The sequence below is a fragment of the Falco cherrug genome, chromosome 6 (assembly GCF_023634085.1).
Source record: "Falco cherrug isolate bFalChe1 chromosome 6, bFalChe1.pri, whole genome shotgun sequence".
Lineage (NCBI taxonomy): Eukaryota > Metazoa > Chordata > Aves > Falconiformes > Falconidae > Falco > Falco cherrug.
The window spans coordinates 62,157,585-62,171,971 of record NC_073702.1 but is presented as its reverse complement, the minus strand read 5'-3'; the positions used below and the strand labels follow the sequence as shown (position 1 = coordinate 62,171,971).

The 14,387-nt window shown below is 40.7% G+C and overlaps 1 protein-coding gene across 1 annotated transcript in view; it reads left to right on the top strand.

Moving 5' to 3' along the window:
* Positions 1-783: 783 nt before the first annotated feature.
* RFX6 (regulatory factor X6) overlaps positions 784-14,387 on the top strand; it is a 36,204-nt gene continuing 22,600 nt past the window's right edge. Inside the window, exons 1-5 of the mRNA XM_055714320.1 lie at positions 784-982; positions 1,296-1,449; positions 2,952-3,075; positions 4,613-4,674; positions 12,409-12,486. Of these exons, the coding sequence (XP_055570295.1) occupies positions 784-982; positions 1,296-1,449; positions 2,952-3,075; positions 4,613-4,674; positions 12,409-12,486 (617 nt within the window). The remainder of the gene's footprint in view (positions 983-1,295; positions 1,450-2,951; positions 3,076-4,612; positions 4,675-12,408; positions 12,487-14,387) is intronic.

Here is a 14,387-nt window from a genome sequence, read left to right as displayed (position 1 = left end):
ACCTATTTGTACAAAATCTAGATGTTTTGTTCCAACACCCACGAGATTACACGAGGAAATAACGAAATACTGACAGCAACCGCCGGTGCCCGGGAGGGTCCCGCGGCCTGCCAGCCCGGCCGGCTCCCCCGCGGGGTCTTGTGGCTGTCGAGAGGCCGCTGCGAGGCGTGGGCCGCCCCTCGCCCTCAGCCGGCGGCCATGAGGGGAACCCCGCGGCCGCCCCCCGCCTCGGCCGCGACGGGCCCGGGGCTACCGCCTCAGGCGGGCGCGGGGCGCCGCGGGCAGCAGCTCGTCATCGGGTGCCCCGCCCCGCCCGCGCCTCCGCCCCGCCCCGCCCGGCCCGCCCGAGCGCGGCGGCGGGCGGGAGGCAGGGACGGGGACACCTCCCCGCTGCCGCCCGACAGCGACCTCCGGGACCCCGTCCACGGCAGAGCCCCCTCCGCAGGCGCGGGGGAGCTGCCGGGAGGGAGGGAGAGGCCCCCGCGGGCTCGGCCGCCTCAGCCCGCACGGGAGCCATGCAGTGTCCCTGGACGGCGCCGTAGGGCACACCTGTCCCCCGCCGCCGCCGCCCCCGCATCGCCTCTCCTCCCTCCCCTTCACGCTGCCGGCGTCCGCGCTTCGCAGGTGACGGAGCCCCGCAGAAACGGCGGGCGCGGCCCATGCCTCAGCCGACGTCCCCCGCGCACTGAGGCCGCCGCGCCGCCCCGTCCTGCGCCGTCCCCTCCCGCCGCCCATGGGCGCCGCCCGCGCCGCGGCGGGGCAGAGCAGGTGCCGGTGAGGAGAATGGCCAAGGGACCCGAGCCGGAGGGCGCCTTCCTGCGCCTCCCGGCCGCGCAGGCAGCGTCCCCCGCCGCGCAGGAGGATTGCTACGCGGACCTGGTGGGGCGCGGCTTGCTGCCCTACGCCGAGGAGGAGCTGTGTGCCGCGGCGGGCGCCGAGAGAGGGCACCCGGAGCCGGCGCTGCCCGCCGGCATCAAGTCCGGTAAGGGACGGGGTGCCGGCAGCGCTCCCGTCCAGCCCGCGGCGGGGCAGGTGCGGGCAGGCGGGGCGAGGCGCGGCTGGCGCCAGAAGCGCCGTTGCTGCTCTGGGTCCGGCGGGGACTCGAGGGGAGGCGGGTGCGGCTGCCCGGCCGCGGGGCGGCGGGGCCCGGCCCTCAGGCAGCGGCGGACCCGGCGGCCGGTTAAACGGGTGCCTGCGCGGCCGCGTCGGGGGGAGGCGGCGTGCTGCCTGGCCGTAACGATGCCCTCGGGTTTTTCTTCTTGTCCCGTCCCCCCCCCCCCCCCCCCCCCGCTCAGAAACACACTTTAACATCGAAGGCCTCTCCTCGGAAGAAGATGCAGATACCCGCGACGGCGCACTAAAACCCGCGGACCGGAGCCCGTCTACGAAGAAGAGCGTCACGCAGATGATGAAGGACAAGAAGAAGCAGACGCAGCTTACCCTGCAATGGTAGGGCTCCGGCCGGCAGCCCCGCTGCCCTGCGCGGCCACCGACGGCTCCGGGGCGGGGTGTCCGCCGGGCCCCAGCGGAGCGAGCCGGCGAGGACGGTTATCTCTCCCATTCTTCTAGAAACATTTGTCGTTTGTGAGGTTTTGGGGTGTTCTGTTAGTTGGTGGTTTTTTTTTTCCGTAAAGCTTCGCCTACAAATAACGACGTCTGCTTCCAGATTTCTGAATTTTTTAAATTAGCAGAGGTTTACCTGTTAACCGAAATCTCTGTCACAGTCACAGGCTGTCACAGTATTCTCACAGTACATGGCTGTCGATGAAATGTATTGAAAAAATGTACAAGTGAAACATTACTTAAGCATCACGTTTGTGAATGGATGTTTTAGTTATCCGTTAAGGCTATGACTGTTAGATTTTCACTGTCTTATATTTTTTTTGCATTGTATTCTACTGTCCATGGAAGCCCTAACTTTACTTCATTTATCTGGGCAAGAATTAACCAAATAAGAAGTCAAATTCTGCAGATATTAGTTGAAGTTAGGGGGGAATGCAGCTGTATTAAATGGGAATTTAGTTACCAAATGCAGACTGTAAATCTAGACTTTTCCATCTAACTGAAAAACGAGAGCAATCTATATTGCCCAGTTTCTTAGTCTAGTTTACATCTGACTTCTGAGTATAAATTGTAAGGATTTGAGTCTGGTGAGTCAATGCAAAATTATTCAGTATGCAGTGTTTACTACATGGTATTTTCCTACAGATGTATGTAATTTAAGAAATAAATTTATTGCATATCATCCCAGGAGTAGCAAATAGTGTAAACTGATAAAGAAAAGAAACAGGACAACAGTGGATACCCAGCTGTTGCCAAGAGTTCAGTTCAAGTAAAGGCAGCCATTTTTTGCTTCAGTTTTTATTATTTTACTTTAATGACCGTCACTAAACAGTTGTATTCTGTAAACTGATTGGGAAGCTACATAAAAATGCACATCCTTCAGAAAAAGCCAGTTCTTTGCTTTTCAGTGTGGTTTGGTCAAGAAACAGGTTCAGGTCCAGTGTGAAAATAAAAAAGCAAAACTAGGAAGAAAAGTGGCATTAGCCCAGGTGTTAAAGACACAGTGGGAACAAAAATACAAGTTCAAGCCCCTATTCTCTTCAAAGGACAGTCTTAGACCCAAGTCTTACATAGTCTAGTTAGTGCTCTTATTTTCAGAGCAAAGCTGGCTCTTAGGTGTTGATAATTTAATTATTTGTATAAAGCCTAAAAGTCCAGACATTGAAAAAGACTCATTAAGAAAAGGGACTTGGTCCCAGGTTTTCTGTATTCTGCAACTAACCTAAGCACCAAGTGTTGTTCAGAAGAAACCCATCTGTGTGTTCTTGTGAAATTCTTTGGTAAAATTAAAAAAAAAAAAAGAGGGCAGTACCAAACCCCAGGGGGAAAATAAAATCGGGAGACATGGCATATTGCTTCTTACTCTGTCAGTTTCTTTCTCTATCCAGGCTGGAAGAAAACTATATTGTCTGTGAGGGAGTTTGTTTACCAAGATGCATCCTTTATGCACATTATTTAGACTTCTGCAGAAAAGAGAAACTGGAACCTGCCTGTGCTGCAACTTTTGGGAAGGTAAAGAATAAATGCCTTCATAATTTGCTAGATTAATTCCTTGATAGAATCACAATTTAGAACACCTGTGTCAAAATTCCTCTCAAATTCACGTTTTCTACTGCTAATGTACATGGAATCAGACTAACTACACTGTTTCATATGAAGGGATGTCATGACATCAGCTTTAGGAAAATGAAACTGAAATTCCCTTTGATTTATTGTTATTTCATACAAAAAAAGGCATTCTCTCTGAGAGCTTTTTTTCTTTTCCTTTTTGATGGTGACATTAATAGGGTTCTTTCCACAAAACCAGATCTGACATGCAAGACACTTTTAATTATACTAAAGGCAGTGTAAAGTGAGATGTGACACAAGGAGCAATACAAGAAAGGGAGTAAAAATTAATAACACAAAGAGCTCCTGAATGAAGAATTGTTGATTCATCCTCTTTTCTTCCCTTCCCTACAATTAATCCTGAAATCATTTAATGAAAGGGAGATGTGAACTCTCCGAATTAAATCCTGAGTAGTTAGTGAAACAGGAAACCAAAAATGCTTCAAGGATCATCTTTTTTTTAAACACTGTTGATCTAGTCATTGTTCATACATTGCAAAATGCATTAATTAAATAATAATAATGGATTTAAAATCTGGTTCATAAAACGTTCACTTACTAATTTTTTCCTCTTGAATTGGATATGCTGAGGAAGTATATATCCAATTTTCATTACGCAGTTTCAGTATAAATGAGGAAGACAATAGCTTTCCATTTATACATTGTTTTGACAGTGATCTGTCTATTAGATGTATCTAAGAGCTGTCCCTATTACTGAATTATTATTTTACTTAATAAACCTTTTGCCGTAAGCGTAATTTTTTACAGGAAGAGTAGGATGTTTTTAGGGCACTAATCTCATCTCAGGACTCCAGTGACAGAATGTTTTGCTTGACTTAGATTAAATGACATAACGTGAATTCCTTATGTGCAGCATAGAGCTAACAGAAACTTTCACAGGGTTTCAGTAAGCATAAATAAGTTTAAGACTGTCCTGCTCTTTGATAGCGGAGGACACAGAAGCACCTGTGAGGTAAATATTTGCTTGCTTTAACCTTCAGATCACACTTTTCAAATAAAAAATGAATTTATTTTCAGTTGTTTGACTTTGAAAAAAGAATAGCTAGAGGGCACTGCTTTCCCTGGTTCAGTTTAGATTGCTGAAGAAACAGATACAGTTGTACTTTAGGGAATGTAACAGGATCCTGGTGAAGAAAACTAGATTTTAAATTGTAGAAGTGAAAACAGAAAGGAGGAACAGGTGGGGAAGGGTGGGAAGGAGTTTATGAATGGGAATAGTGGAGATACAAAGCAAGGTGGATGGTGGTGGAAGGACCCCTGCAGTGTAAACCATGCTTAATTGTTTATGTTGTGACATAAGTATCACAAATATTTATCCATGGACTACATTAGACCATATATTTACACTACCATTTTCCTACGAACGGATTGCTAAGAAAGCGTACCAGTGTTAGAAGTTAATAGTTATTTTATCTTTTAGACCATTCGCCAGAAATTCCCTCTCCTTACCACAAGGCGGCTTGGAACAAGGGGCCATTCAAAGTAAGGCGCAACTGTCTGTGTATCCATGTATAGAATACGTTCTAGAAATGACATGTATTTCCATGTCTCCATAATATATACTAATTGGCAGGGGGGTTGTTCAGATGACAAACTGCAAGTGGTAACTTCCATGGACATGATGAAACTGATAGAGTTTGAGTATGAAAATATTACTGCAGGCACAATTTCTAAAATTAAACTGAATAAGCTTCTAAAACTTGTTATATTTAGAGCCATGCAGTTATTGAAAATGTATGTCAGAATGTTATATATGAAAACCATCATATAATACATATATCTTTTTTACAGCTGCTTGTCTTTCTATAAATAACGTGCAATGTTTTTATTTGCCTTTTGCAAACCTAACAACTTTCATTGTGTTCTCTACATAACAATATGGATTATTTTAAAGACACTAGAAAAAAGAATTGTATTAAATTAAGAAGAAGGTATACATCTGCTCTTTGCTGTGGATAATTTATAAAAACTCTGAAATGTACACAAACTATAGTGCAGTCATTTCATTAATAATGTATCCAATTAATTTGTATATTTGATCTGTGCAATATTAGGCTGTAGGTATAAATCACAGATAATTATATATCACCTGTGATGAAATCTTTATTAGTTCTGGTTCTAGCATTATGCTTTTGACCATGATAAAGTTAGTGTAAAACTATGGTGAACAATGTAACAACATATTCGCTTCCATTCACCCTCCCTTCTATGTCCTGATAGCAAGACTGCTGAGGAAGGACTGATAAATTGTCCCCAGTCTATTTTGGTTTTTAATAGGGGAATGCTACTTCTTAAGGAAATGAAAAACCGTGTTGTGTATTGATGTAAGGAATGTAGAGAAGCTAAAATAATGCTTTAGGATATTACTAGTGTCAAGCTATGAGTTAGGCAATTCTAGGAAACTTCTATCCTTGTTTTGAGGGTCACAAATACAACAGTTCTCTGTATTGCCTGAAACCAAGACTGGCTCTGAGCTTTTCTGAGTGTTGCACTTTCAACTGTTACTTCAGTGTTTATCTATATCTGGCTTAAAAAAATATTTAAACCTAAATATTGTGCCCATACCATTCAACATAAAATAGGACTAATTAAATAATTTTGTTCTTTTAAAGTAACTTTCCAAAAACTTAATGGTTTTCAATCTCAAATCACATTTAGACCAGATCCTTATCTGTATATTTCTATTGATTTCAAAATAGTTTTTCCTAAAAATAAGACATTGCTGTGAGGAACAAATTAGCATAGGTATTGTGTCCATTTTTTTGTGTATACCCAGAAATTAAACATTTATTATTAATGACTATATTTTAGGTTATGCATGCTTTTAAATATGTGAGTAGCCCTAGGATTTTTCTCATGCTTAAATTACACATGTGTTTCTGTACTTACTAGATAAGATTAGTGAAAATAATCTTGACTTGCAGAACAAAGCACAAAGAGTTGATGGCTTACTGAAACAAAACTAAAATCCAGAAAACCAGCAAGGAAACATTTTGCTAATGAATAAGAAAACAGAATACTGGTAGTAATGGAAGAAGCTCAAACATTCTGTTTGTTTGAGAAAACTTTTTATTTTGAATGACTTAGTCTTGAAAGACAAAGTTACTCTTGTCTTTCAGTAATTTAGAAGTAAAACTCAAAACAAAAGGAGACTGAAAAGGAAAAAACCTGCAAGACACTGGTTTTCCTAAGTGCTTTGCAATATACTAGGAATGTCTGAAAGATGCATTGTTTACTTTTATAATTTTTGGGGGTTGATTCATGTTGTTATGCTTGGTTTTCTTCCTGCCTTAGAAATATAAGAAATAGCCAGTCGATTCCACCTTAGTTTTGCTGAAGCATAGTAGATGTCATTTATGAATTTTAGGGTTTGTTGCAGTATAAGCAAAGGTGAGGAAGAATCTCAATTCCAAATTTTTGCGAAGACATTCTATTTCTTGAGTATGTCTCAATTATTTATTTTAAATAATAATTGATAAAAATACAATCCAAAGGAAATAAAGCCTGCATAGAATATTTTTCCTTTCTTAACAGAGGACTTTTCTTGCATAGTTTCTGTCAGTCTTACAAATTCATAACCCATGGATTGTTTTCAGGAGAGAGTACGCATTCTGCATCGTATTGAGAAAAACTGGAACTGAAGTTCATTTCTCTTTTTGTAGATGACCTATAGATGCTGAATAGAGGGGTTTTGAGGAGAGCTCCTATTAGAAAGCTTATTTATAGGGAAAAAGAGGGATCTCATGTATTGTTTGCTGTGGTGAAGTTCAGCTATGGTTATGGGCATGAGCTGATGTAGACTTAGCTCTGCAGATGGATGTTTGCTGCTGGTGTTTGTTTAATATTTTAGGAGATCTGGCATTCATAATCTGCACAGGAATATTTGACAATCTACTAATTCATCAGTGCCGTGGTTAAGTTTTAGTCAGGTTCATGATCCAACGTATTTGGAGAACCACTTTCAAGTTACAATGAATGAGATAATACAAAGGGAAAAGTCTCCCCAATGATCATTACATTTTTGTTGTGACATACCTAATGAATTGATAAACAAGATCCGCTCAGGATCCAAAGTTCCAAAACATATCATGTGTCTGTATAATTTAAAGCACAGTAAGTCAACCTCTATTGAATAAAGGGGTATGTATCAAATCTGGTTTTTGACATGGGAATCTAGCTGCAAAATTAATTGTGTTGTGACGTGTCACATATTCCCCTTTTCACTAAGACATTTAATAGTATTAGCACAGAAATACCTCATGCCCAACATTTCTTCAGCAGATCCCATATCCCTACTGACCTTGGTGGTATTATGTGCCATATTTTCATATGGATTAACTGTTCTTGAACAATTTCCTCAAAGGGATGAGGCATCAGCAGGTTTTGTTTGAACATCTGGCATTTGTTTCTCCTCATTTTTTTTCATCAGCGTTTTTCTCAGACTTTTCCTCTGCAGTTCTCGTTTCCACTAAGATACATTTACATTGATCTTGCTGTGCAAAAAAGGGCCTCACAAAAGGCACAGGTGACAATAATTCCAGTTCAGAGACTGAATACAGCAGCGAGTAGTCATAGAGAAATGGCAGTATAAATAATGAGCTCTGATTATCTGTTTATCTATCTCTGACGTTGTGGACCATATTGACCTCAGAACCATAGATTCACTGCGGGGCGAATTAATTTCTGCTTTCACCAGGTAGCAGTCACACAGTATAACTTAAAGAATTATTTCCATTAAATTAATAAGCAAATTAAGGGACTGTTCATCAATTTCGGTAAATTACTAGTTACCCTCTGCTTTTATGTCAGCATGGACTCTAAATGTGGAACAAAGCTGGGTTACTGGGACTGGCAAGAAACACTTCATACTAGCAATTAAATCCTATTTTTTTAAGAATGGCAGTGTAGTGAAATTGTTTTATTTCTGTTGTTGCTATCATTATTTTGAGATAGTGTTAGTAGGAGCAGTAATAGTACTAACTATTCCTGACAGTGACGTTTCATATGCTAGCATTGCCTAGGAGCTCTGACCATTGTCCAGGACTCCTCTGAGCCAGATGCTGCAAAAATGTGAAATGAAAAAGAAAATTCCTCTCCAATGGTACCGTTGTTCTTACATTGCAAAGAAAAGCTAACTCCTCAGGAATAAAGTGCCTTACTGGACATTGCAGACATACACAGTATCTGTCAATAAAGCCTGGCTGTGGTCAGAAGAAAGCAAAGAAAACCAGTTCCCTTTTCCATCACCTTCAGGATCACTTCAAGAAATTATTTTTCTCCCCCACTGAGACAAGGCCAAGCTCTTTCTAGCATTCTCATGATCATGAATTAGATTCGAGAAAGCACTCCTGCTCTAAGGTGTGGGATACAGGTGCTGTTCTAACATGTGAGATATACAAATGTTAGTTCCTTGTCTGATTCCAAGCAGCATTTGTCATCTCCATTTCTAGGCAGAGGAGACACTTAAAAATGGGTCTGATAAATCCTAGAACTTTGAGTCAGAATCTCTCTCTCTCTGTGTTTCTATTCAACAACGCATTTGTACAAAAGTGTCAGTACTAAAACACTCATTTAAATATTTGGCCAAGAAGGTAGAATACATTGGACATGGTTTTGTTAACAAAGTTCATTCATCTCCCGTGCCCATGCTAATCACTGCAGATTGCTGAATGCAGGGGAAGTTCTCTGTATTCCTGCTGAGTGAAAGAAGATGCAGCACAACAAATACTGCAAACTGCTCTCTTAGATTAGTATTTCACAAGCAACAGTTGTCTGTGCAGCAGGTCCTCTTTGCATAGGTAATGTCGAACATACTATGCTCACTGCTAGAATTCAGTTGCAACCTTCTCAGTACATGAATTACCTGGAGCAGCTATTCAGGAAAATGTACATACTGCTCAGTCCATACACATAGAAGACTGTTTGAGCTCAAGTTACATTTTAATTTCTTTGTAGACTTTGATCAATGATGAATCTTAACTTTTATCCATCATGTCTGAAAACTATTATCTTATTTATTAGGAGTGATTTAGTGGGTTAATAAAACTGATATGGCAGCTGGCCCTGTGATAACAACTTATTGCGAGTCCCTGAACAGCTTAAGCCTATCATTTCCTTATCAGCTATCATTTGTGTCAGTGTATGCTAAAATCAGGGCTACTAGTTGCATAGGAACATATGTTGCAAAAAACCCACTGAATTTAAAAAAGGAAAGCAGTTCAGCTTGTTTTTTAAAAGGTTTGTTACAGAAATTGAGAATAAGTTCCTTATGATTGCTGGTTTAATTTTGTTAATTATAAAATAGAAATATAAATAGTAAAGTACATATATAATGCACATACACATACAGATATGCATATAGAGACAGAAAGAAGGACTTGAAATTGTAGGTTAAAGATGTTATCAGTGTGTCTGGGATGGGTATACTGCTCTCAACAGGGAGCCTAAAATAAGCTGTTCAGCTAATGACTTTGGCTGTGAGAGAATAAAAATCTTCATACCTTATTACTCTATGAAGTATGCCAGAGAGAGCTTGAAAATTGCAGATTAGAATTTTTTTAATTGCTTTTGTGTCATGACTGGAAAGCTGTATCTTTTAGTGCTAAAAATTCAACTACGCAAATTGTTGAAGGAAAGCAGAATGATAACTGCTATGCCTTTAATACACACAGAATAGGTACTGAAACTATCTGTTCTCTACATAACAAAATGTCACAATGGTAAATTCTGGTATCTTGGGGCGTTCCAGAGAAAGAACAAGTATATTGCCTACCACTAGAACCTGACAATCCAAATCATACAACAGTTCCTGTTTCTAGCCCAAGTATGTTGATATTGAATTAGATGTTGAATAACCTGGATATTGAATGCTAATTTTGTAAAGAAGTAATGCTTTTCCTTGCCTCTGGCCCGCTCCAACTTCAGCAGGAGGGAATTCCAAATCTGTGGTGAAAGTGTGAAGTTTTTATTTTCGGAATTTAAAAAAATGGCATGTGATTGAAACTGGGAGAATTAGGGTGTTGGAATGAGATAGAGGCAACTGCTTGCTTACATGGCTGATAACAAATGTGCAGATAACATTATAAAAGAAGCAGTCAGAGCTCTATTTTGTTTTTCGTGCTGTTCAATGCACAACCTTTGCAATGTCCAGACTAAGTAAATGCTGTTACTTCAAAGAATCCATACACGTATATTTTCAATACCTCTTGTGTCATATTTTAAATTACTTCATTCTCATGAAAGAAGAAAAATGTTAATGCCTTTAGCATTTGTGTCAGAAATGTGTCAAATATTAGGAATTTCCAGATCTAGGTCTTTGGACCATGTCTATCTGTTTAATACTCCTAAGCCAAAAGTAGCCACTGAAAACTTTCAGGACTGTAGCTCACAACATAAGTGACACAATACTGTATGTGAACTGAAGGACAACAGTCTAATGTTACGACATTTAATGAAAGATCTCATTGGCATCCTAAACCACCCTGAGGTGTCGTGTGTCACTTTGCTTTGATCAGCCAATGCTGACTTTAATGGATAAAAAGGGAACTGTTATGAGTAGATGGTCCTATGTCTGAGCTTCTGAGTATTAACAGCTATTTAAAAATGGTCAGTTCACCACATCACCATCCCTCAGAAAAATACACTTACAGGGCAAGAAAACTAACGGAGAAACTTTTGGCCTTCCTGTGGGTTGCCAGGTACCACTGCGGTCTAGTGGCATTATGTAGACTTAGTTTCAGGCAAGCAGTAAAAGCTATGATGTTTTAACAGCAGACACGTTCTGTCACGTTTCTTGGCTGTATAATCCCGAATGCATGCAACAGACTGTCCAGAAACAGAATGACTATTTCAGCTGAGATTTTTCAAAGCTACCTAGGCTAAGCAAATATATCACCCTAATGAACATTTTCTTAAATATCATTTGTATCTAATGCCTTTAGTCAGGTCTGTAAATATAAAGCATTTGAGGTTTTTGTTCTTCTCCGTGACTATCCCATACAAAACCAAACAGTAAGATTGTGGGGTTTTTTTAATGGGCATCACCAGGAACAGCAGAGATGAGCTGAAACCTTTTGTTTATGTGTTCTATAAACTGTTTGCTGTGTGTGTGTCTTAAGACTGTGTTTCTTCAAACTGCTGAGAAGTGTCAGAGAAATCAGTGCAATGCACTGTGAAGTGTTGCCTCTCTGTTAGTCTTGGTTTACTTGCAGTGTACTTGAACTGCAAGTGTTACTTTGAACCAGTTCAGTTAAACCAGCTGCCAGGGTATTTTCAAGCTAATTTTAGTAAAAACCGAATAAACCTGAGTATACTGTACATAACATCCTTAGACAAATCTGGTTTAACACACATCAGTTTTTAAATCTGTTGAGTGGAGTTTATTAGACAAGGCCTATCACCTTTGATAGATGAACTCAAGCAAACTTTGCTATGACGGGTAAAGAAAGGGCTGCCCCCAGCTTGCTCTCCTGCCCTTGTCTTGAAGGTCACTTCTTTTGTAGCAAAATCAGTGGAAAGCAGTTTTCTACTGCATAGCCAGTTTTCTTAGCACCAGCCCACCTTCTTTAGTGTCTTTGATTAAGTTACTGGGCTCAGCACTGCAAAGCCTGAACTGTAGGCACGTGTTTCCTTCTTCCAGCTCTATTTGGGAGCAATAATCTCCAGGACAGCAGCAAGGGAGACAAATGTGGATGACAACTGCTTACGTGGCTAGATAATTCAGAATTGGTCAGCCTACAGCCTGAGAGAAGAATGAATGAATGAAGTGGTAGCATTTTTAGTCATAAGAGGCTGAACACTACCTTATATAGGCTACAGTGACAAGTTACTTTCAGCTGAGAAGTGCTCTGTGGGATTGTCTAAATACGTAAGCCTGATAAAATAAACCTGGTAGATCAAACCTAGGACCCATTCAACAAATGAAGTAAAATGAAAGAGGATGCACATTAGGGAAAAGAGGTGTAACATGTTTTCTAGGACATGTGCTGTTCCAGCTACATTCTTGTAAGAGAGAAAGTATTTTAAATTTAAAGGAGATCCTATCCTTGAATTTTGCATTAAATCATGGCAATACTGTTTTCTATGAGACCAGATTTTGTTCCGTGTCAGTGAAAGGAATTGACAGACACTGTTAAGAAAAGTTTTCAGAAAGCATTGAAAATTAATTTGACAGTTTGCTTTACTTGACACTCTCCTCTTTTTTTTCTTTTTCTACAGGTATCACTATTATGGAATTGGCATTAAAGAAAGCAGTGCGTACTACCACTCTGTGTATTCTGGAAAAGGCTTAACCAGGTACAATAACATAACTTCGGAGACTTAGTGAAGGTCTTACTTTAACTTCCCTTTGGAAGGTATTTGTAGCACACCAATTTTTGTTGGTACCATAACCAGTGTTGCTGCATATCTCAATGTCTGGCATTTGTAGCTTTAAGTACCAATTTTTTCCCTGAAGACACTGATTTTGTTTTAAGAGGATGATGTATATCTTTTGCTAGTGACTTCCAGTATGGCCTCACCACAGTCAGTGTAGAGCTGCACTGATTTACAACAGCAGATGATTTGTTCATGTGAAGCAGCAAAACACCATTTCCAGAACACTTGTCTCATTTTGTTTGCTTGTGTGTCACCCTCTGAGTTCTTTCCCCAGGACAGCTTCCCATTATGAAACGTCTGGAGAATGGTGTGAAGCTGGCACCTGTGGGCAGGAGGGAGGGGTCAGTGTAGATTAATATTTACAGGTCTTTTGACTCGCTAATATCAGTTTAAACCTAACCCAGGAAGCTCTAATTATATTTATTTAAGGGACAGCTAGCAGGATCAATACGTTACGATAGCTGCCTGTTGGTTTGCCAAAGATTAATAGTTTGTAAAACAAATGTCTGTGTTCACATATGGCTTGAACGACGGCTTTCATTGTCTACAGCAGTATACCTGTAAAAGTGGAGAAAGGAAAGGAATAAATGAGTTTATAATCACACATAGAAAATTCAACTGCTGGCAGATTTAGGTTATATCCATATAGGCTTTTTCTAAACAATAGGACAAGTATAAAAATTGAGGGTAACGTTGCCAGTGATGCTTAAAAGGAGGGATCTCTCCATTGAGGACTTAAGGTATAACAGACTAGAATATGCCATTTCCTTGTCCAGTGTTTATTCAGAGCTGCAGAGGTCTTGCTGGTACACAGTGAGATGAGTTCTTTCGTAATACAGAATTATCTTGAACAAATGGCTTATTTAAATGACTAAAAGACAGCAATTTTCATTTAAGGGAATATAATCACTCTTAGTCCTCAGCTTTATGTCAGTCAGTGCTCTTTTCATGTAAAGCTCTGTCCTTGGGCAATCTAGCAGCAATGAATGCAAACAAACTGAGGGTTCTGCAAAATACCCACAGCTGGATTTCTGACAGTATATACTCACATGAAGATGGAATAGATACTCCATTAAGATTCTCAGGATTACTCACTAGATTCGCTAGTTTTCTTTTGTTAGCAGTTGTGCTCTCATGTATGAGATGTTGAATTTTCAGGGTCCAGTAGTCAAATTGCCTCCTTAGTTGATTTGGAACAGAAGCTCCTATGCTCATTTTGCACAGTCTTGGCCATCACCGTGGTTGGACTTCTCTGCGTGAAAAGAATGATGAAGTAGCCTGAGGTTAAGAACAAGCTTCTGGGTAAGGAAAGAGGCAGTGTAGGGGTTCAAAATTGAGAGTAAATCTTCCAGTTGCTGGCTGCTGCATGTAATGATCCTTCAAAAAAAATCTGTCCTTTGTCTGATGTCTGTTCTGATAGGTGAGCTATAAAAATGGTTCCTGGATCAAGCCTGGGGCAGAAATAGGCAGGGGAAATATATGTGTTGATAATAGTACCAGATTACACCATGCCCACGTACAAATACAGGCATATGGAGTCCTTTACCACGAGGCTTGCATGTTAGATGGCAGCTTGTCAAAAGATCAGAAGGGACAATGGGCCTTGGTTTAGTTGCCTAAATATAGGCCTTCACTGCCATTTCAAACTTAATTGGCATTCATGTATTAATATTTAGATAATTGAGCTGAGTACAATGGTCCTTAAATGCTGGGTTGCCAGTGCCTGAATCCTTACATTCCGCTGTAAATTTGACCTCAGTTCCTTTAAACATCAAGCCTTGCCACTGTGAAAGGAGCATACCTAACACAAAAAATAATTA